Here is a 25,454-nt window from a genome sequence, read left to right as displayed (position 1 = left end):
GTAAAGTGCTTTGAGACATGAAAGGCACTATATAAATGTAAGTCCTTCTTCCTTTCATAAGCTTGAATAGTTTATATTGTTGATTATGTAAAATGCAGAGCAATTTAGAAAAAACTCTGGGAAATTCCACTCTAGCCCCCAAAGATGATCAAACATGCTCCAGGAGACAACATTGGACTGAGTGTCACAACTTCACTGACCCACCACCCTTCTATATGTAAAGATGTTTGTCATTCTCAGGAACTCGGCCAACTCCCTTCTGAATCCACCAGTGAATCCATACTCAATACACGTGCTGTCAACATGTTTTACAGTACAATAACTCTCTGTGAAGACCAGTACTTCCTACCATCTAACTGAGTTCTGTGCTTAGGTAACTTACACTTGTATCTCCTGGTCCTCCCTAACCTATTTTGCTAGCAAATCCAGTTCTACCGAGTCTAATTGTTTTTAATACTTCAATCAAATCTCCACAAAGTCAACACTGCTTTAGCATAAAAAAGCTCAACTCTCTCAACCTATCATGGTGACTAAGGTCGATTAAACGATGTATCAATCTAATGGCCTCTTCTAAATTTTTTCCAGGACATTGATAGATATCATGTAAAGAGTCAGCATTCTAAATGTGGCCTGTTGAAGGCCTTATAACGAAGGATAGTAGTTTTTGTTTTATATTCAACTGTCCTGTCCTGGCAATAGATCCTAACAGCCTATTTGCTCTTAAAATGGCATCTTGGCATTGGTCATAAACCTTTGATGACATGCATTATAACGTCCAGGTCCTTCTCCCATTCAACAGCCTTGACCACACAACCATGCATGGTCTATTAGATAGCTACGATGTGGAGAGAACAGTGATACTATTACGATAGGACAAATGCTCTTCCTCTGTGCTAAATGTTCTAAGATTTTATATATAAATCTTATATCCACACTATTAAGAGTGAAGTTAAATCAAAGATACCTGTAGCAAAAGCTTTTCCACAACCTGGGTGCTCACATCTATATGGCCGATCCCCAGTATGTGCCCTTTCATGTACCTGTGATTATATAATAAATACTGAAATGGATTAAAAAGTATCAAACAAATCAGCAACACCTACAGTTTCTTAATTCTATGACAAAAGCAAAATACCGCAGATGCTGGAAATCTGAAATAAAATCAGAAGATGCTAAAAATACTCAGCAGGTCAGGCAGCATCTGTGGAGAGAGAAACCGAGTTAACGTTTCAGGTCAATGACCTTTCGTCAGAACTGGAAAAGATTAGAGGTGCAACAGGTTTTAATCAAATACAGAGGCAGGGGGTGGGGAGGAAGGAATAAAAGGGAAGGTGTGTGATTGGGTAAAAGGCAGGAGAGATTAAATGACAAAAGTGATGATGGTGCAAGGCGAAAGGAGTTGGTAATGGGACAAGTAAAGAAACAAAAGCTGGGTCTAGAGGAGGTGTAAATGGGAACAGCAGAATCATCAGCAATGGCTGCCATCCAAAAAATTGGGCACAGAGGTTATGATCTAAAATTATTGAACTCAATGTTGAGTCCAGAATGCTGTAAAGTGTCGAATAGAAAAATGAGATGCTGTTCCTCAAGCTTGCGTTGAGCTTCATTGGAACAGTGCAGGATGTCAAGGTTAGAGGGATCAGAGTGGGAGTGGCCCAGAGAATTAAAATGACAGGTAACCGGAAGCTCAGGGTCACACTTGCGGACTGAACGGAGCTGTTCCGCAAAATGGTCACCCAATCTGCGTTTGGTCTCCCCAGTGTAGAGGAGACCATATTGTGAGCAGAGAATACAGTATACTAAATTGAAAGAAGTACAAATAAATCGCTGTTTCACCTGGAAGGTGTGATTGGGGCCCTGGACTGTGGGAAGGGAGGAGGTAAAGGGACAAGTGTTGCATCTCTTGCGTTTGCACAGGAAGGCGTCGCGGGAAGGGGAGGGGGTGTTAAGGGGTGATTGAGGAATGGACCAGGATGTCACGGAGAGAGCAGTCGCTTTGGAATGCTGAAAGGGGAGGGGAGAGGAAGATGTGTTTGGGGATGGCACCACGTGGAGGTGGCAAAATGACGCAGGATGATACGAGGAATGTGGAGGCTGGTGGGGTGGAAGGTGAGGACAAGGGGAACCCTATTGTGGTTCTGGGAGGGGGAGGGGTGAGAGCAGAAGTGCGGGGAAATTGAACAGACTTGGTTAAGGGCCCCGTCAACTACGGTGGAGGGAATTACTTGGTTGAGGAAAAAGGAAGATACATCAGACCGTAATTATACTGCAGCTTCTTAGTGTGAGTATTTATTTGGAAAATACTTTCCTTTTGTGCTTTTTTGAAGGCGGGTGGGGAGTGAAATGTTCCTTTCAATTTTCTCTTATCTTTTCCCATTCTCCTGAAGGCATTGACTCTTGCTACAATGCACTGAGCACTGACACTTCACCCAAGAAGTCAGTCTATTTTTCCCCCCTTGAAGATTTCAGGTAAGTTGATCTTCTCTTTCTAATTTTATCCCCCTCTTCATCAACCTTGCCACATAACAGGGCATTTACACAGCCAATGCCCTCTCCAGCTGGCCGCTATTCTGATTGTCCCCTCCAATTTTTTTTCCACAATGTTAGGAGATGTTCATCCTTTGCTTGGTATCTCCTTGCTCAATGTAGTTCAAATCACAAACTGAACAGATTGGGAGCTGAAACTGCCGAATCTTGCTATATGATACTGATAATTGGTACGCTAGCTGTGGTCACCACCTCTGCTGCTAAGGAGTTATTAATTCAAGCTCCATGTTATGAGATCACAGGTCGTTGAAACTAAACTGAAGCAGATAACAAAAAAAAATTACTGCTATCCTAAAGGCACATCTAGTAAAGGTGGTGAACAAGTGAGCTATACCTACCCAGAAGGTCCCAAAGTTCAATCCCCATGTTGAGTTACCTAATTTCCGTCAGAGTCGTGGTAACAGCACTACAATTGCCCTCAGTACCCCAACATTCTGCTACGATTCATTGTTTCCTCAAACACCACTACCAAAAATAAATGGACTCATTATTCATTTAATTGCTGTTTGTGGGTCCTTATTGTGTGCAAATTGGTTGCTATGTTTGTCTGCATAACAGCAGTAAATACACTTCAAAATTAATTCACTGGCTGAAAAATGCTTTAGAATCTCCTAATAAGGCTAAATAACTAAATAAATGCAAGTGTTTTTCAAGTTATTTTTCTTTCAAGCAATGATTAAGATTAGTCAAAGCACCTTAACTGTACCTTGAGATGATGAGCAGTAGTGTAAAGTCTTCCACAACCCTCATATTCACAACGAAAGGCCTTTTCTCCCAGCTGTTGAGCCTTGGCACTCACTCGTCCAGTTACATGACCCTGAAGAACAATCTTGGGAAATAGAACCGATACTGATAAGTAACTTACTAATGAATTTTATGCTATTCTGCTGTTAGTAATTTATCATTCCCTTCTTTGTAAATTACACAAATATAGTTGATAAATTCCTCTTTTCAAAAAATCATTTTAGTTTATTTTTGTCATTTAATTACAGCAGTAACTGCCTGATCATTGATAACTGATCAGCTACACTATTGCCAGAACACAATGAGACCTACATGATGTTTTCTTGATCCCTGCTCAAGTGCAAACACCAGCTGCCAAAGCACCATCAGACCAAAGTCATTCAATGCTTTTCCACTTCTTCCCCCTCTTTCCTCTTCTCTCTATCCCTCCCTCACCGCTCTCTCCTGTCGTCATGCCTCCTTTCATCTCTCCTCTCTTAGATACTCTGCCCTCCCAAATCCCTACCCCAATCCTTCATTACTCTTCAACCATCCTACTCTCCTGATGCTGTCCCAGGCTTGACTCTCTCTTAGATAAGCCTACAGCTTCCTTCTATGCCTCTCTTGGCATCATAAGAAGGGCCCATCGAGGCACTCATCGCTGCCTTCTTACGAGCAACAACTCCAACTGTCCCATCCTACTCTCTTGCCGAGCTTGCCACCCAGTGTGCCCACTGGGGGCTAATCTTGCCAATCACCCCATCCAACTCATTTCCCCCCCCCCAGCGCTGACCCAGTGGACGATGGCAGTCCCTCTCCGCATCTCCCTCCAGAATGTCCATTCGCTTGTGAACAAGGGCCTTGCCATCCACGAGCTTATCGTAGATGATTGCATCGACATTATGGTCCTGACGGAAACTTGGTTGAGGGGCGATGACACCTGGATGGGAGGTGGCTGGGGGCTAACCATGCCAATATCCTTCCCGTCCCACACTCCCCCTCCACCCACCCGCCACTGATGCCTTGGACTCTATCAGTAGACCATCAATCACTGCCCCTCTCTACATTTCCCTCCAGAATGTCTGTTCACTCAAGGCCCTTGTCATCCACAATCTTATTGTGGCCAAATGCATTGTCATCCTGGCTTTGACTGAAACTCGCCTCACAAGTGACCACACTTTGCCCCTTACTGAAACCTCCTGCCTGGCTATACATTTCACCATCTGCCCTACCCAAACCGCTATGGTGGCAGTGTGGCCCTTATCACCAAATCATACCGCAGTCCCTTCCCTACTCCTCTATTACTTTCTTCTCCTTTGAGCATGTCACCTTATATCACCCCTCTCATCTCTCCATTAAAATCCTCATTCTCTACCGCCCCACCCAGAGTTTCTCACCAGGATATCCTCCCCCTTTCCTCCCTCTGCACTAACGCCTCATCCTCGGTAATTTCAATCTTGTCAGCTTCCCTTGATCTCTCTCTTAATTCACTGACCTCCTGTTGTCCATATACCTGTCCCTCCATATAAACTCTCTTACCCATATTCACAGCCACCGCCTCAACCGTGCCATCTCACACAGCCTTTCTACTCCCATCGTCTCGAATACAGACCTGGCCATCACCAAGCAGTTCCTTGTATCCCTTCCCACCTCCTCCACCTCCAATCCCACTTCAATCTCCCAAGCCACTTAAACTGCACTTTCTAAATCCCAACTATCTAGACTCTGCCCCTCCCATTTACCACAATACCTCTTTCACCACTCCCTCACATCTACCTTTGATGCCCTAGTCCCGATCAAAATCTTTACCCGCTCCCATCCCGGCCAATCTCCATTGTATTGGCTCCATTTTTGCTGCCTTAGTTACAAAGGTTGCAGACTTGAGCATACCTAGCGCGCAATTGGTTAAGCCATCTATCACCAGATCTGGCTGGAGCAAATCAAGCACTAGCAGGCCTAACTCTGCTTTGCCAAAATCGCCCACTATTCCAGGATTAACTTGGCTCTTACCTCCACAACCATCTGTCTCATTAAAGACCTGCCGCCTATACACTTACCTCCAATAAGAGCAAGAAGAATCATGGACTTCTTTGTCACTGAGATTGAGAACATCCACTTAGCTGCCTCTGCAGTTCTCCTCCTCTCCCCTTCCTCTTGCCCACTATACCAAACCTGTCCACAGGCTTCCCTGCCCTGGAGCGCTTGTCTCTCTCTTTTTTCTCTCCCATCTTCACTTTCCCTATTTCCATGCCCTTTCCGAACTCATCTGGTCCATGAGACCCATCTGCTGCTCCCTTGACCTCACTCCCACTAAACTGCTGACCACCCAGTTTATTTTCCTAACCCCCATGCTGGCTAACGTTGTAAATGGTTCGCTTTCCCTTTCAAAACTGCCACCATCCTCCCCTCCCCAAAAACTCACCCTCAATTCCCATCTCCAAACTCCCTTTCCGCTCCAAAGTTCTTGAATGGGTTGTCACCTCTCAAATTTGTGCCCATCTTTTCCACAACTCTACCTTTGAATCTCTCCAATTAATTATCCTTCCCTCCCACATACTGACACTGCACACATATCATCCCCTGTGACTGTGATTAGGGTGCATTATCCCTTCTTAACTTCACATTTTCATGTCATAATCGGATACCACACACAGTACTGTTACAACTTGTATCATTCTGATATGAGTTTTTAAGCAGAGCTCACACAAAAGTTCTCTTTCTTCACATTAAATCAGTCTCCAAAGACCGGCAGCAAATGAGCTTTTTAAAACCTATTTTATAGATTTCCACAGCAACAAGGAATTTAATTACATAATTCAAAACTTAATTCAAAGGCTTTCTACAGAATCTACTACCGATATCAATCTTTATAAGTTTATCACTCTTTCCTTTTATCCATAATACCATCCCCATCAGATTAATACACTGTGTCCCTGTTCAACTGGTATCTTCTCGGTGGTTCTTGTCCTTTTTACAGGTATGGATACTGCAAAATACCATCAGCAACTTGCTCTTATTGATTTTCTAAAGAAAGTTTAGCCAGTCCTTAGTAAACTGTTTTTTAAACAGGATACGCTGTCCATTAGCTTAGAGAACCTTGTTTAAACTTAGGAACTGAGCTATCATGAAACATGAACTAAGGAACTTGAGTTTTGCACACTAGACAGGTGCCGGAAGAGTCATGAGAGGGGCAGTAACAATGAAATCAGACAAAATAAAATGATATTTTGCAGAACCAATCGGTGTTATTGCTCCAATTCTTATTATACAGCAATAATTGCCTTACCTGCATTTTTTTCTCATGATCACTCTCATTCACCAGTCCTGTACTGCTGATACCATCACCTCCATCAGCAGTTACCTACAGACACAAAATAAATGCAGTTGAATAAAATGTTGATAAATATTTTTTAAATAAACAGTGATATAATTTGTTTACTTTTCACAACTATTGACATCCACCCAGCTTCCTAATATTTTACTCCTGCAGTACTCACCGATACCAACACTCCTCTTGGGTTCAGAGGTTTTAATAGTGCTTCTCAGGAACAATATTTACAGATTACTTCAATACTACAAATGTATTTTGAACATTATACTAAACACCAACATTTTAAAAGTATATAACAATCTTATAGAAAGTCAGATTGAGGCTTCAAGTGATATTACATGGTTGACATTTAAACAGACACTTACTTTTGTGGCATACTGCTCAAGTACACTGATAGTCTCAGGATCGACTGTGGTTTCTCCTGTGTGCAGTGTTGCCAGGGTGCTATCAGCTTGAACAGTAAGAATGGTGTCAGATTGTGGAACTTGTATTGTATGGTGGATGTAGGCAGTAGTTCCATCTTCCAGCTGGACTGCTTGCACTGCATTTGGATCATAGCCATCTTAATCAGAGAGAAGACAGGAAGTAGTGAATAATCATATTTTCCTCTTGTAACAGCTTTACTGTAAACTTTGTTTAATAATTAACCTTTTGGTGTATGATGAATAAATGCAGTGGATCCATCCTCTAGTTGGACTGCCTGCCCATCCTCAAAACGCAAACAATCTCCTGCAATAGGACAAAGTCAACGTAAGGAATTTTTTTTTTTTTAATAACTACATTTCAGTTATTTGGGGTTATTGAAAAATAAATTAATGAGGTATTCCACAATGACTCAACAAATAAAAACACCATCATTGCTGTTACTGAAGCATTCACATTAACAAAGTCATCATTGTATATGTCAATGCCATTGAGCTAGGGAGAAGAAATGAATAGTCAGCCTATGCTCATGCTCCAGACAGCTATCCAATAATATCTGGTATAAAGCTTCATGTGTGGGATTCAGGTGAGGACAGGATTGTCTTCCATCATCAATGAGCTTTCCAACAGACGCTATCTAGATCCAAACATAAAGAATGGCCACTAAAGGGCTGACAATGATGTATGTATACTGACAACTTCGATTTAAAAAAAAACTAATATAATGGAGACAAGGATCTGTCACATTGCAGATCATAAGAAATTCTATATTGTATCTTTCTATATGAATTTTAACTATATCTAGGATTTAAAGTTAGTGCTCACAAAGGGAGTAGTCTGCCTTTCTGTGTGTATATGGAACACACCTAGGTTTTTTGAATAGGAGCATCTCCAGCGGGGAGGGAAGATGCCACCCTGACTTCACCACAGCTACCAGTCTTGAGATCATTTGCATGCTGGGGGAGTGCTCACCCGGTCTGCAAATGAACCGTGTCCAACTGGAGCAGGAAATGAACTGAAGTGGTCCTGAGAAGCCTGTTGCAGAGGGAGAAAGAGGGCTCAAGGCTAAGCCAGGATAATCCTGGAGTAATGGGAGAATATATGACATTTAAGAAAGCTCAGGCCTCAGGATGTCCCAAACTACTTCACAGATAATGAATTATTTGAAAGTGCAGTTACTGGTATAATGTTGGTAAATGCAGAAACCAAATTGTACACAGCAAGGTCCCTCAAAAAGCAAATGAATCTTTTTTCCAATTTTAGGGTCCCCCTCAACTCCCGCACAATTTCCTGACCAAGACAGCAGCAGCTGGCGAGTGACCGTCTCCAAAGTCGACTGTTATTGACTATTGTAACCCAAGCTACAAGATAATAACAAAGCCATCACTCCTGCTCTCTCTGACTCACTGCATGATATTAGTGGGATATTTATCATGTTTTGTCATGTCTAGTTTAGGAGAGTTATAGCCTATACCATTACATTCAAAATATTGAGACAGTTGCACTTTTGCTTTTGACTGTTCGAATAAATGGTCACAGCTAACAAACAGATTTACTTGCAACTGCTGGCAACTTAAGTTGATATATAGCAACATTGGGATAATTTCAAGTATACATCACTAGATCGTCACTCACCTGATTTTGGTACTGAAACATGTTGGACATATGCTGTCGAACCATCCTCTAATTGAATCACTTGACCGTCAACTAATTTCCCATCTGAAACACATCAAGTATATATCATCATATAGGGATATGTAGGGTCTTTCAAAAGCTCAGCAGGTAAATCTACCTAGGGTTGTGTTGCTGAGCCATATAGATCAGGAATGTCCCAGGTACTAACCCTGGTCAGGTCTGAGTCATCTGATTTCAGTCACAGCAGCAATGGGGTGCAAAAATTGGCCACAGTGTCCCCAGGCTAAGGTAAACAAAAGGAAATCAGTTAGGCTTCCTATTCCTGATCAGTGACCCCTGCTGAAAAGTGGGTAAAGGGAGAGAAACTGTCAGCTGTGTTTTAATGCCGCTACTGTTAAATAGCCTGCTGACACTCAATGCATAGGTTCACACAATTGGGTGAGGTACTAAAGAGCAGCTGGTGGCTGTGGAATTGTACCCCAGTATGTCAACAGAGGAAGGCAGAAAAGTGGACAAAATTGGGGGGGGGGGGGGAGGGAATATATTCTATTTAACTTTTATATGATTGGTTCACATTTACCTCCTTAGATGTTAAAAGTGTTAGAAACATAGAAACATAGAAAATAGGTTCAGGAGTAGGCCATTCGGCCCTTCGAGCCTGCACCACCATTCAATATGATCAAGGCTGATCATGCAACTTCAGTACCCCTTTCCTGCTTTCTCGCCATACCCCTTGACCCCTTTAGCCGCACGGGCCACATCTAACTCCCTTTTGAATACATCTAACGAACTGGCCTCAACAACTTTCTGTGGTAGAGAATTCCACAGGTTCACAATTCTCTGAGTGAAGAAGTTTCTCCTCATCTCGGTCCTAAATGGCTTACCCCTTATCCTTAGACTGTGACCCCTGATTCTGGACTTCCCCAACATCGGGAACATTCTTCCTGCATCTAACCTGTCCAGTCCTGTCAGAATTTTATATGTTTCTATGAGATCCCCTCTCATTCTTCTAAATTCCAGTGAATATAAGCCTAGTCGATCCGGTCTTTCTTCATATGTCAGTCCTGCCATCCCAGGAATCAGTCTGGTGAACCTTCGCTGCACTCCCTCAATAGCAAGAATGTCCTTCCTCAGATTAGGAGACCAAAACTGTACACAATATTCAAGGTGTGGCCTCGTCAAGGCCCTGTACAACTGCAGTAAGACCTCCCTGCTCCTATACTCAAATCCTCTCGCTATGAAGGCCAACATGCCATTTGCCTTCTTCACCGCCTGCTGTACCTGCATGCCAACTTTCAATGACTGATGTACCAGGTCTCGTTGCACCTCCCCTTTTCTTAATTTGTCACCATTCAGATAATATTCTGCCTTCCTGTTTTTGCCACCAAAGTGGATAACCTCATATTTATCTACATTATACTGCATCTGCCATGCATTTTCCCGCTCATCTAACCTGTCCAAGTCACCCTGCAGCCTCTTAGCATCCTCCTCCAGCTCACACTGCCACCCAGCCTAATGTCATCAGCAAACTTGGAGATATTACATTCAATTCCTTCGTCCAAATCGTTAATGTATATTGTAAATAGCTGGGGGCCCAGCACTGAACCTTGCGGTACCCCACTAGTCACTGCCTGCCATTCTGAAAAGGACCCGTTTATTCCTACTCTTTGCTTCCTGTCTGTGTTTACCATCATGTTAAAATAAATTCAAGAGCTACAGGCAAAATTATGTCAGAAGGCCAAATTATGCAAAATACACGTTGATTAAATGGCAGAATTGTTGTATAATTAAAAAATCATCACCATCATGAAAATCTACACCTTTAGGATTGTGTTGTATATATGCTGTAGTTCCATCGGCAAGAGTAACAGCTTGCAAACTCACACCGTCCATATTTTCCAGCCGGTCACCATCTAATTAAAAAGATTCATTACTGTTCAGGAGAGGTACATTATAAAGCAATGTTGCATAGATATCCAACAGTCTTGTCCTTACATACATCACACTCACACATTAAACAGGGTCATTGAAAAAAGGCCATTGGAGAAAGTGCGCAGCAATTCTCACAACAACCTTCAGTATAACGTTTAGGATTCTGTACCCTTCCATATTTTTTTTATTCATTTTATTTTCTTTCCCCATTAGGTTGATCCTCACTACATAGCATCCCTCCAATGACCAGATCAAAAGCTTCTGGCAATGTCATTTTTGACACTGAGTCCAGGGATGAGGGCAGCCTAGAATAATTTGTTTGCCAATTTCAATTCCATGTACAAGAGGAAACTCAACATATTTCCTGGTACACTTGAATGAAAATCAAGAATTAGCCGTGTGGCAATCTGCAGGCGTAAATCTGTGGCCTACCATTCGATAGCACTGAATCACAAAGTTAGACTACTACGCCAGACCATTACATTTCAAAAATAAACTAATTTTAGTTTGCTTTAGTCAGATATTTTTCTCCTCTTCTGTGTAAGAACACCTGTATTGATCAACTGTTACATTATACTATACAAAACAAAACACTTTGTGACAGTGACATTTACAGAAACACTGACCAGAACACTTGCAGAATAGCACTGTTAGAGCTTGCAAGCACATCATTGCATGTACTTTTTATGGGAGATTAGTGTAAGTTTTGGAGGAGAACAAATAATTTACATCATAAATTAGGGCATTTAAAAATAAGCTATTTAATATAAAATGACCCCTTGTTTTTCTCTTCTCCTACCCCCTCCAAAAAAAACAATCAAACATAGAGTTGTCAACAGATGACAGTATTTTCCCTTTCCTCCTTTCACCTGTTCACACAGTAATGTTAACAGTATTGTCCAGACAACTCGAAACAGATTGAAGAGAAACATCACACTTAAAAGGACTCTGCATCTCCACTGAAAACAGTAAGACTGACAGAAATATTTTGTTTTAAACTACACACAATAAAAGTGAAAATAAGTAAATAATATGTCAACTGGTAGTGATCACCCTGCATCATTCATTAATTTATGTTTAAATAGTAAGCCATTGTGTTGTCACATTGGTTACTTAAGAAAGCACCAAACTGTGTGTGAAAACAGCCTCTTCTTCCAAATCATTGGGGTGAACCTCAACCTGAAAAATGTTCAGAAAATAGCACAAAATCTAAACTTGTAGCGATTTACCTGTTACTGCGACAGTTTCCGTTAGGCATAGTGTGACGTGCTGACCATCGCCCACTCCCTGGAACTCTGCCATACTTTGGGCTTCTCTGTTTATCTGTGCCAATAACATAGCTAATAAAATGATATATGAATTAGAATTTTATGGACATCACCTCTTTGCAGCAGGAACACAAAATATCACAAATATTCAGCTAAATATAAATTGCACATTTCTCTTAAAATTATAGTGAGACAGTGATGCAATCATCTACTGGGAACAAAGTGGGACTTTAAAAAGCTACAATGGTACAATAATTTGTGAAATCTGCAGTTTATTAAGTTTCAATTGTAGTTTAAAAGATCTGCTAGTTATACAAGACTGCTCATGCAGCAGTTTTAACCAGATGTCTCACACTAAATATCACTCTGTTCAACTTTCTCTCTGAAAAATGCCTAAACAGTGAAATTAAAGAAAACAAAGAGGCACTGGATATTAAAATTGAGTAGCAGACCAAAAATTAGCAATTCTCCACACGGAGAAGTTCACTAAATTCAGCCAAGCCATCAGGGGAAGTACCAAGCAGCAGGACAGGGCCTGCAGCAGGTGGTGAGAGAACCAACATGAGGGAAAAACCTACTTGGCCTCGTCCTCACCAAGCTACCTGTCGCAGATGCATGTGTTCATGACAATATTGGTTGCAGTGATCACCGCACAGTCCTTGTGGCGACGAAGTCCTGTCTTCACACCGAGGACACCCTCTGTCGTGTTGTGTGGCACTACCACCGTAAATGGAATAGATTCAGAACAGATCTAGCAGCTCAAAACTGGGCTTCCATGAGGCGCTGTAGGCCATCAGCAGCAGCAGAATTGTGTTCTAGCTCAATCTGTAACCTCATGGCCTGCCATTTCCCTCACTCTACCATTAACATCAATCCAGGCGACCAATCCTGGTTCAATGAGGAGTGTAAAACAGCATGCCTAGGAGCATCACCTGGCATACCTAAAAATGAGATGCCAACCTGGGGAAGCTGCAACACAGCACTACATGCATGTTAAACAACGGAAGCAGCATGCTGTAGACAGAGCTAAGCGATCCCACAACCAATGGATCAGATCAAAGCTCTGCAGTCCTGCCACATCCAGTGGTGAATGGTGGTGGACCATTAAACAACTGACGGGGGAGGAGCCTCCATGAACAATGATGGCAGAGCCCAACATGCAAGTGAAAAAGACAAGACTGAAGTGTTTGCAACCAATTTCCGCCAGAAGTGCTGAGTGGATGATCCATCTCGGCCTCCTCCTGAGGTCCCCACCATCACAGAAGCCAGTCTTCAGGCAGTTGCATTCAATCCACGGACTATCAAGAAACAATTGAGCGCACTGGATACAGAAAAACCTATGGGCCCCAACAACATCCTGACTGTCGTGCTGAGAACTTGTGCTCCAGAACTAGCCGTGCCTCTAGCCAAGCTGTTCCAGTACAGCTACAACACTGGTATCTACCCGACAATGTGGAAAGTTGCCCAGGTTTGTCCTCTCCTCAAAAAGCAGAACAAATCCAAACCACCCAATTACCACCCCATCAGTCTACTCTCAATCATCAGCAAAGTGATGGAAGGTGTTGTCGACAGTGCTGACAAGCAGCACTTACAATGTAAAACATCCCAAGGCGCTTCACAGGAATGTTATCAAACAAAATTTGACACCGAGCCACTTAAGTGCTATCAAGCGGCACTTACTCACCAATAACATGCTCACCGATGCTTGATTTGGGTTCCGTCAGGACCACTCGGCTCCAGACCTCATTCCAGCTTTGGTCCAAACATGGACAAAAGAGCTGAATCCCAGAGGTGAGGAGTTACTGCCCTTAAATAAAGGCAGCATTTGACCGAGTGTGGCATCAAGGAGCCCGAGTAAAATTGAAGTCAATGGGAATCAGGGGGAAAACTCTCCACTGGCTGGAGTCATACTTAGCACAAAGGAACATAAGAACGTAAGAAATAGGAGTAAGCCATTTGGCCCCTCGAGCCTGCTCCACCATTCAATAAGATCATGACTGATCTGATCTTGGCCTCAACTCCACTTCTCTATCCACTCCCCATAACCCTGGACCTCCTTATCATTCAAAAATCTGTCTATCTCCACCTTAAATATATTAAATGACCCAGTCACCACAGCTCTCTGGAGTAGAAAATTCCAAAGATTCACAACCCTCTGAGAGAAGAAATTCCTCCTCATTTCCGTTTTAAATGGGCGACCCCATATTCTGAAACTATGCCCCCTAGTTCTAGAGTCTTCCATGAGGGGAAATATCCTCTCTGCATCTACCTTGTCAAGCCCCCTCAGAATCTTATACGTTTCAATAAGACCACCTCTCATTCTTCTAAACTCCAAAGAGTATAGGCCCAACCTGCTCAACCGTTCTTCATAAGACAACCCCTTCATCTCATGAACCTTCTGTGAACTGCCTCCAATGCAAGTATATCCTTCCTTAAATAAGGAGACCAAAACTGTACGCAGTACTCCAGTTGTGGTCTCAACAATGCCTGTACAGTTGCAGTAGGATTTCCCTACTTTTATACTCTATCCCCTTTGCAATAAAGGCCAACATTCCATTTGCCTTCCAAATTACTTGCTGTACCTACATATTAACTTTTTGTGTTTCGTGTACAAGGATCCCCAGATCCCTCTGTACTGCAGCATTTTGTAATCTCTCCCCATTTAAATAATAATTTGCTTTTTTATTTTTCCTACCAAAGTGGATAACCTCACATATTCCACATTATACTCCATCTGCCAAATTTTTACCCACTCACTTAGCCTATCTATATCCCTTTGCAGATTTTTTGTGTCCTCCTCACAATTTGCTTTCCCACCCATCTTTGTATCATCACCAAACTTGGCTACATTACATTCAGTCCCTTCGACCGAGTCAATAATAGATTGTAAATGGTTGAGGCCCCAGCACTGATCCCTGTGGCACCCCACTAGTTACAATTTGCCAACCTGAAAATGACCCATTTATCACGACTCTCTGTTTTCTGTTTGTTAGCCAATCCTCTATCCATGCTAATATATGACCCCCAACCTCGCAACCTCTTATCTTGTGCAGTAACCTTTTATGTGGCACCTTATCGAATGCCTTCTGGAAATCCAAGTACACATCTACTGGTTCCCCTTTATTCACCCTGCTCGTCACATCCTCAAAGAGTTCCAGCAAATTTGTCAAACATGATATTCCTTTCCTAAAACCATGCTGACTCTGCTTGACTGTATTATAATTTTCTAAATATCCTGCTACTACACTTCCTTAATAAGGAAGTGGCATACAAATTGGCCAGAAATAGCAGCGAACCCGGGGACTGGGAGAAATTTAGAACTCAGCAGAGGAGGACAAAGGGTTTGATTAGGGCAGGGAAAATAGAGTACGAAAGGAAGCTTGCAGGGAACATTAAAACGGGTTGCAAAAGCTTCTATGTAAAGAGAAAAATGTTAGTAAAGACAAACGTAGGTCTCCTGCAGTCAGAATCAGGGGAAGTCATAACGGGGAACAAAGAAATGGCAGACCAATTGAACAAGTACTTTGGTTCGGTATTCACTAAGGAGGACACTAACAACCTTCCGGATATAAAAGGGGTCAGAGGGTCGAGTAAGAAGGAGGAACTGAGGGAAATCCTTATTCGTCGGGAAATTGTGTTGGGGAAATTGATGGGATTGAAGGCCGATAAATACCCAGGGCCTGATGGTCTGCATCCCAGAGTACTTAAGGAGGTGGCCTTGGAAATAGCGGATGCATTGACAGTCATTTTCCAACATTCCATTGACTCTGGATCAGTTCCTATCGAGTGGAGGGTAGCCAATGTAACCCCACTTTTTAAAAAAGGAGGGAGAGAGAAAACAGGAGATTATAGACCGGTCAGCCTGACCTCAGTAGTGGGTAAAATGATGAAATCAATTATTAAGGATGTCATAGCAGCGCATTTGGAAAGAGGTGACATGATAGGTGCAAGTCAGCATGGATTTGTGAAAGGGAAATCATGTTTGACAAATCTTCTGGAATTTTTTGAGGATTTTTCCAGTAGAGTGGACAAGGGAGAACCAGTTGATGTGGTGTATTTGGACTTTCAGAAGGCTTTCGACAAGGTCCCACACAAGAGATTATTGTGCAAAGTTAAAGCACATGGGATTTGGGGTAGTGTGCTGATGTGGATTGAGAACTGGTTGTCAGACAGGAAGCAAAGAGTAGGAGTAAATGGGTACTTTTCAGAATGGCAGGCAGTGACTAGTGGGGGTACCGCAAGGTTCTGTGCTGGGGCCCCATTGTACATTAATGATTTAGACAAGGGGATTAAATGTAGTATCTCCAAATTTGCAGATGACATTAAGTTGGGTGGCAGTGTGAGCTGCGAGGCGGATGCTATGAGGCTGCAGAGTGACTTGGATAGGTTAGGTGAGTGGGCAAATGCATGGCAGATGAAGTATAATGTGGATAAATGACAGAGATACAGACTATTATCTGAATGGTGACAGATTAGGAAAAGGGGAGGTGCAACGAGACCTGGGTGGCACGGTACATCAGTCATTGAAGGTTGGCATGCAGGTACAGCAGGCGGTTAAGAAAGCAAATGGCATGTTGGCCTTCATAGCGAGGGGATTTGAGTACAGGGGCAGGGAGGTGTTACTGCAGTTGTATAGGGCCTTGGTGAGGACACACCTGGAGTATTGTGTACAGTTTTGGTCTCCTAACTTGAGGAAGGACATTCTTGCTATTGACGGAGTGCAGCGAAGGTTCACCAGAATGATTCCCGGGATGGCGGGACTGACATATCAAGAAAGACTGGATCAACTGGGCTTGTATTCACTAGAGTTCAGAAGAATGAGAGGGGATCTCATAGAAACGTTTAAAGTTCTGACGGGTTTAGACAGGTTAGATGCAGGAAGAATGTTCCCAATGTTGGGGAAATCCAGAACCAGGGATCTCAGTCTAAGGATAAGGGGTAAGCCATTTAGGACCGAGATGAGGAGAAACTTCTTCACCCAGAGAGTGGAGAACCTGTGGAATTCTCTACCACAGGAAGTTGTTGAGGCCAATTCACTAAATATATTCAAAAAGGAGTTAGATGTAGTCTTTACTACTAGGGGGATCAAGGGGAATGGCGAGAAAGCAGGAATGGGGTACTGAAGTTGCATGTTCAGTCATGAATTCATTGAATGGCGGTGCAGGCTTGAAGGGCCGAATGGCCTACTCGTGCACCTATTTTCTATGTTTCTATGACTCCAGCATTTTCCCAATGACTGGTCTATAGTTTCCTGCTTTCTGTCTCCCTCCTTTCTTAAATAGGACTGTTACATTTCCGGTTTTCCAATCTGCTGGGACCTCTTCAGAATCAATAAAATGTTGGTAGATTACAACCAATGCATCTACAATCTCTGCAGCCACTTCTTTTAAGACCCTAGGATGCAGGCCATCAGCTCCAGGGGATTTGTCCACCTTTAGTCCCATTAGTGTGCCTAGTACATTTTCTCTAGTGATAGTGATCCCCGCTCCCTATAGCCCCTGATTATCAATTATTGGGATGATTTTAGTGTCTTCTATCGTAACGCTCATCTTTTCCCCATACCACTTTCAAATTCCTTTATAATAACTCTTTTCAGTATTTATAATCTTTCTTTGTAAAAAAGAAGTGTCCTTGGTTGTAGATTTTGGTAAAAGAGTTAGTTCAACCAATTAAAAGAAAACCCTACTGAAAACCCAACTAGACCCTGTGAGGTCGGCGAGTCAGGAATTCAGAGGCCGGTGAGGTGAGTTGGTAAGTAGCTCTCTTTTCTCTATTTCTTTTTAAGTAGGTTGGGAGTTCGGAGGCCAAGAGATCGGGAGGCCACAGAGGTCGGTGAGTTCGAGAGGCCACAGAGGTCGGTGAGGTGAGTTGGTGAGTAGCTCTCTTTTCTCTATTTCTTTTTAAGTAGATTTTAAACTTGATAAGGCTAAATAGAGGAATGGCAGTGCAGCTCAGTCCCATGGAGCGCACATCCTGCGGCATGTGGGAAGTCCTGGATGCTTCGCGCAGCCTAGACAACCATGTGTGCAGGAGGTGTCCCCAGCTTCAACTGCTCGAGCTCCGCGTTTTGGAGTAGGAGCAACGGGTGGAGTCAATACGATGCATCCGCCAGGCTGAGAGCTACGTGGATAGCACGTTTCAGGAGGTGGTCACCTCGCATCTTAAAGGCGTGCAGGTAGAGGGGAAGTGGGTGACCACCAGACGTAGTAAGCGTACTAGGCAGGTAGCGCAGGAGTCTCCCCGTAAGTCCATCTCACTTTCAAACCGATAATCACTTCTGAATATCGGTAAGGACGATGGCGCCTCTGGGGAGTGCAGCCAGAGCCAATTCCAAGGCACCACGGGTGGCTCAGCTTCACAAGGGGGAGGGACGAAGAACAAAAGAGTCCTAGTGATAGGGAATTCTATAGTTAGGCGAACAGACAGGCGTTTCTGCGGCCGTAGATGTGACTCAAGGTGCCAGGGTCAAAGATGTCACAGAGCCGACGCAGGGTATCCTGGGGATGGGGGGGGGGGAGGGGGGGAGAGTAAACAGCTAGAGGTTGTGGTCCATATCGGGACCAACAACATTGGTAAAATGAGGGATGAGGACCTACAGGAAGAATTCAGGGAACTAGGAAGTATTCAGGGAGCTAGGAAGAAAGTTAAAGGGTAGAACCTCAAAGCTAGTAATCTCCGGGGTTACTACCAGTGCTACGTGCTAATGAGTATAAGAATAGAAGGATAGAGAGGATGAACACGTGGCTGGAAAGTTGGTGTAGGAGGGATTGCTTTAAATTCTTGAGGCATTGGGACCGCTTCTGGGGGAGATGGAACCTGTAGAAACCGGACGGGTTGCACCTCAACAGCGCCGGGACCAATATCCTCGCGGGGAGTTTTGCTAGTGCTATTGGGAAACATTTAAACTAGCTTGGCAGGGGGATGGGAACCTGAGAACGAATTCAAAAGGGAAGGTAGTAAAGCAGAAATTGGATAGCAAGAATCTAGAAAGCTAATCTGTAAGACAGAGGAAACGGGGCTTAGTATGTAGTAAGCAAGGAGGTCTTCTTGTGCTGAATAGTATATACTTTAATGCAAGGAGTAAAGCGAATAAGGCGGATGAGCTAAGAGCACAGGTAGACACTTGGGAGTATGACATTGTAGCCATTACAGAAATATGGCTGAAAGAGGGGGAGGTTTGGCAGATCAATATTCCTGGCTACAAGATTTTTAGACAAGATAGAGAGGAGGGTAAAAAGGGGAGGGGCAGGGGTGGCGGTACTGATTAAAGAAACTATTACAGCGGTGAGGAGGGATGATATGTTAGAGGGATCATCAAATGAGGCCATATGGGTCGAATTGAAAAATAAAAAAGGGGCAATCACACTGCTAGGCGTGTAAAGAGTGGGAGGTAGATAGAGCAGCAAATATGTAGGCAAATTGCTGTGGTCCAAAATCCATAGGGTAGTAATAGTAGGGGATTTTAACTATCCAAATATTGATTGGGACAAATTTAGTGTGAAGGGTATAGAGGGTGAGGAATTCTTGAAATGCTTTCAAGAGAATTTTTAAAATCAGTATGTAGTAAGCCCAACACGAGAGAGGGCAGTCTTGGATTTAGTTTTGGGGAATGAAGCTGGGCAGGTTGAAGGGGTATTAATGGGAGAGCAATTGGGTGCCAGTGACCATAATTCAGTCAGATTCAAGTTGGTTATGGATAAGGACAAGAACAGGCCTGGAATAAAAGTTCTGAATTGGGGAAAAGCTAATTTTGCTAAGTAAAGGAGTGATTTGGCCTTAGTGGACTGGAAACAGTTACTCTGTGTCAGAACAGTGGGAGCCATTCAAGGAGGAGATCCGGGAAGGCTCAGGCCAAATATGTGACCTTAAAGAAAAAGGCTGGGAAAAATAATTCTAGAGTCCCCTGGATGTCTAGGGACTTACAGGGGAGGATTAAGAAAAAAAGGGACGCTTATGTCATATACCAACAGTTAAATACTATAGAATCTTTAGAGGAATATAGAAAGTTAAGAGGCAAAATTAAAAAGGATATTAGGAATGCTAAGAGAGAGCAAGAAAAATTCTTGGCCAGTAAGATGTTCTATAAATATATTAGGAGTAATAGGGTAACTAAAGAAAGGGTAGGGTCTATTAGAGACCATGAGTGTAAACTTTGTGTGGAGGCGGAAGATGTTGGTAGAGTTCTTAACGAATACTTTGCATCTGTTTTCACAAAGGAAAGGGATAATGCAGATACTGCTACCGAGGAGGAGTATGATATTCTGAATGAAATAAATATAGTGAGAGAGGAAGTATTAAGGGGTTTAGCAGCGTTGAAAGTAGCTAAGTCCCCAGGCCCAGATGAAATGCATCCCGGACTGTTGAGTGAATTAAAAGAGGAAATAGAAGAACCCTTGACCATCATTTTCCAGTCCTCTTTGGATCTGGGCATGGTGCCGGAGGATTGGAGGACTGCTAATGTAGTAACCTTGTTTAAGAAGGGAACAAGGGATAGGCCGAGTAATTACAGGCCTGTCAGCCTAACCTCAGTAGTGGGAAAATTATTGGAAAAAATCCTGAAAGATAGGACAAATCTGCATTTGGAAAGGCAAGGATTAATTAGGGACAGTCAGCACGGATTTGTTAAGGGAAGATCGTGTTTGCCTAACCTGACTGAATTTTTTGAGGAGGTAACCAAGAGGGTTGATGAGGGTAGTGCATACAATGTAGTATATATGGACTTTAGCAAGGCTTTTGATAAGGTCCCACATGGTAGACTGGTCATGAAGGTTAAAGCCCATGGGATACAGGGTAAAGTGACAAGTTGGATTCAAAATTAGCTTGGAGGTAGGAAGCAAAGAGTAATGATTGATGGATGTTTGTGTGACTGGAAGGATGTTTCCAGTGGAGTCCCGCAGGGCTCAGTACTGGGACCCTTGCTTTTTGTGGTATATATCAACGATTTAGGTTTGAATATAGGGAGTATGATTAAGAAGTTTGTAGATAACACTAAAATTGGCTGAGTGGTTGATAATGAAGAGGAAAGTCATGAGTTGCAGGAGGATATCAATCTACTGGTCAGGTGGTCAGAAGAGTGGCAAATGGAATTTAATTCAGAGAAGTGTGAGATGATGCACTTTGGGAGGGCTATTAAGAAAAGGGTATACACATTAAGCGGTGGGCCATTTAATAGTGTAGATGAACAAAGGGACCTTGGCGTGCTTGTCCACAGATCCCTGAAAGTAGCAGACCAGGTGCTTGCCTTTATTGGCCAAGGCATAGAATACAAGAGCAGGGAGGTTATACTTAAATTGTATAATACTTTGGTTAGGCCTCAGCTGGAGTACTGCATGCAGTTCTGGTCGCCGTATTATAGGAAGGACGTAATTGCACTCGAGAGAGTGCAAAGGAGATTTACTAGGATGCTGCTTGGAAAGGAGAATCTTTTCTACTTTATTAGAGCCCAAGGTGATTACATTACAAGATGGCTGGCTTTTTATACCTGGGCCGCACACATGTGCGCACAGCCCAATGACCTCCGACAGTGGCGCCACCTGGTGACTAGTAAACCCGAGCATACATACATGACAGTTCTCATTGAAACAGAGGAGGTTGAGAGGAGACCTCATTGAGGTGTACAAAATATTGAGCGGCCTGGACATAGTGGATTGGTGGAGGGGTCTATTACGAGGGGGCATAGTTTTAAGGTGGTTGGTGGAAGGTTTAGAGGGGATTTGAGGGGGAGGGGGGGCTTCTTTACGCCAAGTGTTGTGGGGATCTGGAACTCGCTGCCTGGAAGAGTGGTGGATACAGAAACCTTCACCACTTTTAAGAGATGGTTGGATGGGCACTTGAAGTGCAGTAACCTGCAGGGTTACGGACCTAGAGCTGGTAATTGGGATTAGACTGGATGACCTTTAGTTGGACGGCGCAGATATAATGGCAAGTACTGCAGGGAATAGAATATGGCCAGGGTGATCTCCTAGACTAGTTTTGATCGCCTGGATAGGTCAGAGAGGAATTTTCCCAGATTTTTTCTCCCTAAATTGGCCTGGGTTTTTATCTGGTTTTTGCCTCTCCCAGGAGATCACATGGCTCCAGTTGGGGTGGAGTGTAGAATGTTTCAGTATAAGGGGTGTCGCAGTTGTGTGAGGTGGACTGGTTGGGCTGGGTGCTCTTTGCTTTTCCGTCATTGTTCATAGGTTTATATGTAACCTTCAAGGCCGCTGACCAAGGGCCGTCTGGCTCTTTGTCGGCCGGCGCGGACACGATGGGCCGAAATAGCCTCCTTCTGCGTTGTAAATTTCTCTGTTTCTATGTTTCTAATCTTTATGTAAATCAGTCAGCAGCAGCTGCATAGAATTAGACCATGGATTGGAGCCCAATTCGAAAATTTATCTTTAGCACCCTTAAGTAGGCATGTCTCATTCAACTCACTGCAGCTTACATTTGCTGTGCATATTTTAATCTATTATCAGCATATTATCATGTGCACCTTACACATCTCTGGCATATTTACAAGGATATACCACTTTATTGGAATTAAAGCCCCAGGAGTCTGACTGCACAATTTTACAGCTATTTCTTAGACACCCGAAGTGCATGCACACAATGTTTGTGGAAGAATGCCGTTTTTAGCACTTCCATAGTGATGTGGCAGAAAATTATTTATGTTCAGAAATGCATGGATTGAAAGCAATCATATAGCACTTTCGTAGGTACTAAAGATACCTCAACAAACATGGCAAAGAATTACATTATGTATACATGGGTATGGTAGCATGGTGGTTATGTTACTGGACTAGTAATCCAGAGGCCTGGAATAATGATCCAGAGACATCCTGTCAAGGCAGCTGGGGAATTTAAATTCAATTAAATAAATCTGGAATAAAAAGCTAATATCAGTAATGATAACCATGAAACTACCGGATTGTCGTAAAAACCCATCTGGTTCACTAACATCCTTTAGGGAAGGAAATCTGCTGTCCTTACCAGGTCTGGCCTGCATGTGACTCCAGACCCACAGTAACGTGGTTGACTTTTAACTGCCCTCTGTGGTTCAAGGTGGAGGCTCACCACCACTTTCTCAAGGGCAGTTAGGGATGGACAATAAATGCCGGCATTGCCAACGACGCTCAAATCCCATGATCGAATATTTTAAAAATCTTCATGTAGTGATGCTTTAGTAATATTTTTAGCAATTGCTACCTGTATATAACTTTGATAGAATCATAGAATGTTACAGCACAGAAAGAGGTCATTTGGTCCATTGAGTGTGATGGTGTTTTTCTCCACTTGAGGCATTTAGCCAATTCTACTTTCATTGCTCCCCATACAAAGGAACAAGAGTACACCATTCAGCCCCTCGAGCCTGTTCCTTCATTCAACGAGACCATGGCTGATCTGTATCCTAACCCCATCCACCTAGCTTGGCTCCATATCTCTCAATATCCTTGGCTTTTTGTTGCTTTTTGTGGGAGAGAGTTCCACACTTCTACGACCCTTTGCATTAAGAAGTGCTTCCTAATTTCGCTCCTGAATGGCCTGGCTCTGATGTTAAGATTCTGTCCCCTTGTTCTGGACTCCCAACAGCAGAAAAAATCTTTCTCTATCTACCGTGTCAATTCATTTCAAAATTCCCAAAAACCTCAATCAAATCATGCCTTAACCTTCTATATTTCAGAGAATACAAGCCCTAGTTTATGTAATCTCTCCTCATAAAATTGAACCTTTGGAGGTCTGGTAACATTCTGGTGAATCGCGCTGCACTTCTTCCAGTGCCCAGAACTGTACACAGTACTCTAGAGAACCAAGGCTTTGTATAGCTGTAGCAAAACTTACTCCCTTTCATGTTCCAGCCCATTTTAGTGACTTGTGTACATGGACCCCTAAATTTCTTTGGAGCTCCACTGTTCCGAGCTTTTCATACTCTGATCTATCTTTTTTTTTGTGCAAAACAGATGACCTCATACTTATCTGTGCTGAAATCCATCTGTCACAGTTGTTACCACTCACTTAATCTATCAATGTCTCTTTGTAATTTTATGCTGCCGTCCACACTCCTTGCAATGCCACCAATCGTTGTGTCAGCACCAAACTTAGATATATGAATCTCTATTACCTGTTGGACACTAAGGGAATCAGGGATATGGGGATAGGGCCAGAAAATGGAGTTGAGGTAGAAGATCAGTCATGATGTTATTGAATGGTGGAGCAGGCTCGAGCGGCTGTCTGGCTTACTCATGCTCCTATTACATTATCAAAGTCATGAATAAGTATAGTGAATAGTTGAGGCCCCAGCATAGATCATTTTAGGACACCATTAGTTACTTCCTTCCAATTCGAGTACATATCCATTATCCTTACTCTCTGTCTTCTACCACTTAATCAATCTCCGAACCAGGTCATTAATTTGCCTTCAATTCCATCAGCTTTAATTTTAATTAACAGCCTCTTTGGTGGAACTTTATCGAATGCCTTCTGGAAGTCCATATAAACTATATCCATAGACATTCCACTGTCTACTACTTTAGTTATATTTTCCACTACAAACCGCCTTTTTAAACCCCTCTCCCCAGTCTGCACCCTCACGTCCGACAATAAGTGTGAGGAGCTCGTGGACTTTTTTGTCTCTAAGATTGAGACCATCCGTTCGGCCGTTACTGCCTCTTCCCTTCCTTCCCCTAGCCTACTGGGCCAAACTTCATCTAAGGATCCCCTTGCCCTAGCCCTGACCTCACAGCAGCAGATGAGCTGAGGCAAGGGCAGAGACAGGTGATGTTATGGAGGTGGAAATAGTTGCGGATATGTGGTCGAAAGCTCATTTCATGGTCAAATATGACACCAAGGTTGCAAACAGTGTGGTTCGGCCTTGGACAGAAGTAGGGGGAGAGGGATGGAGTCAGTGGCTAGGGAACGGAGTTTGTGGCGGGGACCAAAAACAATGGCTTCGGTCTTCCTAATATTCAATTGGAGAAGTTGTCTGTTCATCCAAAACTGGATTTCGGACAAGCAGTCTGACAATTTGGAGACCATAGAGGGGTCGAGAGAAGTGGTATTGAGGTAGAGCTTTATCCAGTTTATCTCTGAGCTTATCTTATCCATGAGATCTACTTCCTACACCCTTGACCCTATTCCCATCAAAGTGCTGACCACCCAACTTTCTTTTCTGGTTCCCACGTTAACTGACATTGTTAACAGTTCTCTCCTCAGGTACTGTCCCCCTCTCCTTCAATTCTGCCGTCATCACCCCCTCTTCAAAAAAACAACCTTTGACCCCTCCGTCCTTGCAAACTACAGCCCCCATCTCCAACCTCCCATTCATCTCCAAAGTCCTTGAACGTGTTGTCGCCTCCAAAATCTGTGCCCATCTTTCCCGCAATTCCATGTTTGAATCCCTCCGATTCAGTTTCCGCGGCTGGCACAGTACCCAAACAGCTCTCATCAAAGTCACAAATGACATCCTTTGTGACCGTGACAAAGGCAAACTATTCCTCCTCATCCTTCTCGACTTATCTGCAGTCTTTGACATGGCTGACCATTGTCCTTCTCCAACAACTCTCCACCGTCGTCCAGCTGGGTGGGACTGCACTCGCATGGTTCCATTCTTATCTATC

General features: G+C 43.2%; 1 protein-coding gene across 3 annotated transcripts in view; it reads right to left on the bottom strand.

Moving 5' to 3' along the window:
- Nucleotides 1-25,454, bottom strand: part of LOC139280098 (zinc finger protein 143-like) — a 94,386-nt gene that overhangs the window by 44,684 nt on the left and 24,248 nt on the right. For 2 of the 3 annotated variants that reach the window (XM_070899608.1, XM_070899606.1), the window contains exons 2-9: nt 11,821-11,931; nt 10,462-10,572; nt 8,660-8,743; nt 7,250-7,330; nt 6,967-7,163; nt 6,557-6,631; nt 3,254-3,376; nt 965-1,040 (exon numbers count right to left, since the gene is read on the bottom strand). In XM_070899608.1, coding sequence (XP_070755709.1) covers nt 965-1,040; nt 3,254-3,376; nt 6,557-6,631; nt 6,967-7,163; nt 7,250-7,330; nt 8,660-8,743; nt 10,462-10,572; nt 11,821-11,931 — 858 coding nt within the window. The remainder of the gene's footprint in view (nt 1-964; nt 1,041-3,253; nt 3,377-6,556; nt 6,632-6,966; nt 7,164-7,249; nt 7,331-8,659; nt 8,744-10,461; nt 10,573-11,820; nt 11,932-25,454) is intronic. The other variant, XM_070899607.1, reaches the window with a different exon arrangement.

The sequence above is a fragment of the Pristiophorus japonicus genome, chromosome 14 (assembly GCF_044704955.1).
Source record: "Pristiophorus japonicus isolate sPriJap1 chromosome 14, sPriJap1.hap1, whole genome shotgun sequence".
Classification (NCBI taxonomy): Eukaryota; Metazoa; Chordata; class Chondrichthyes; family Pristiophoridae; genus Pristiophorus; species Pristiophorus japonicus.
This window is presented reverse-complemented; position numbering and strand designations above follow the sequence as displayed.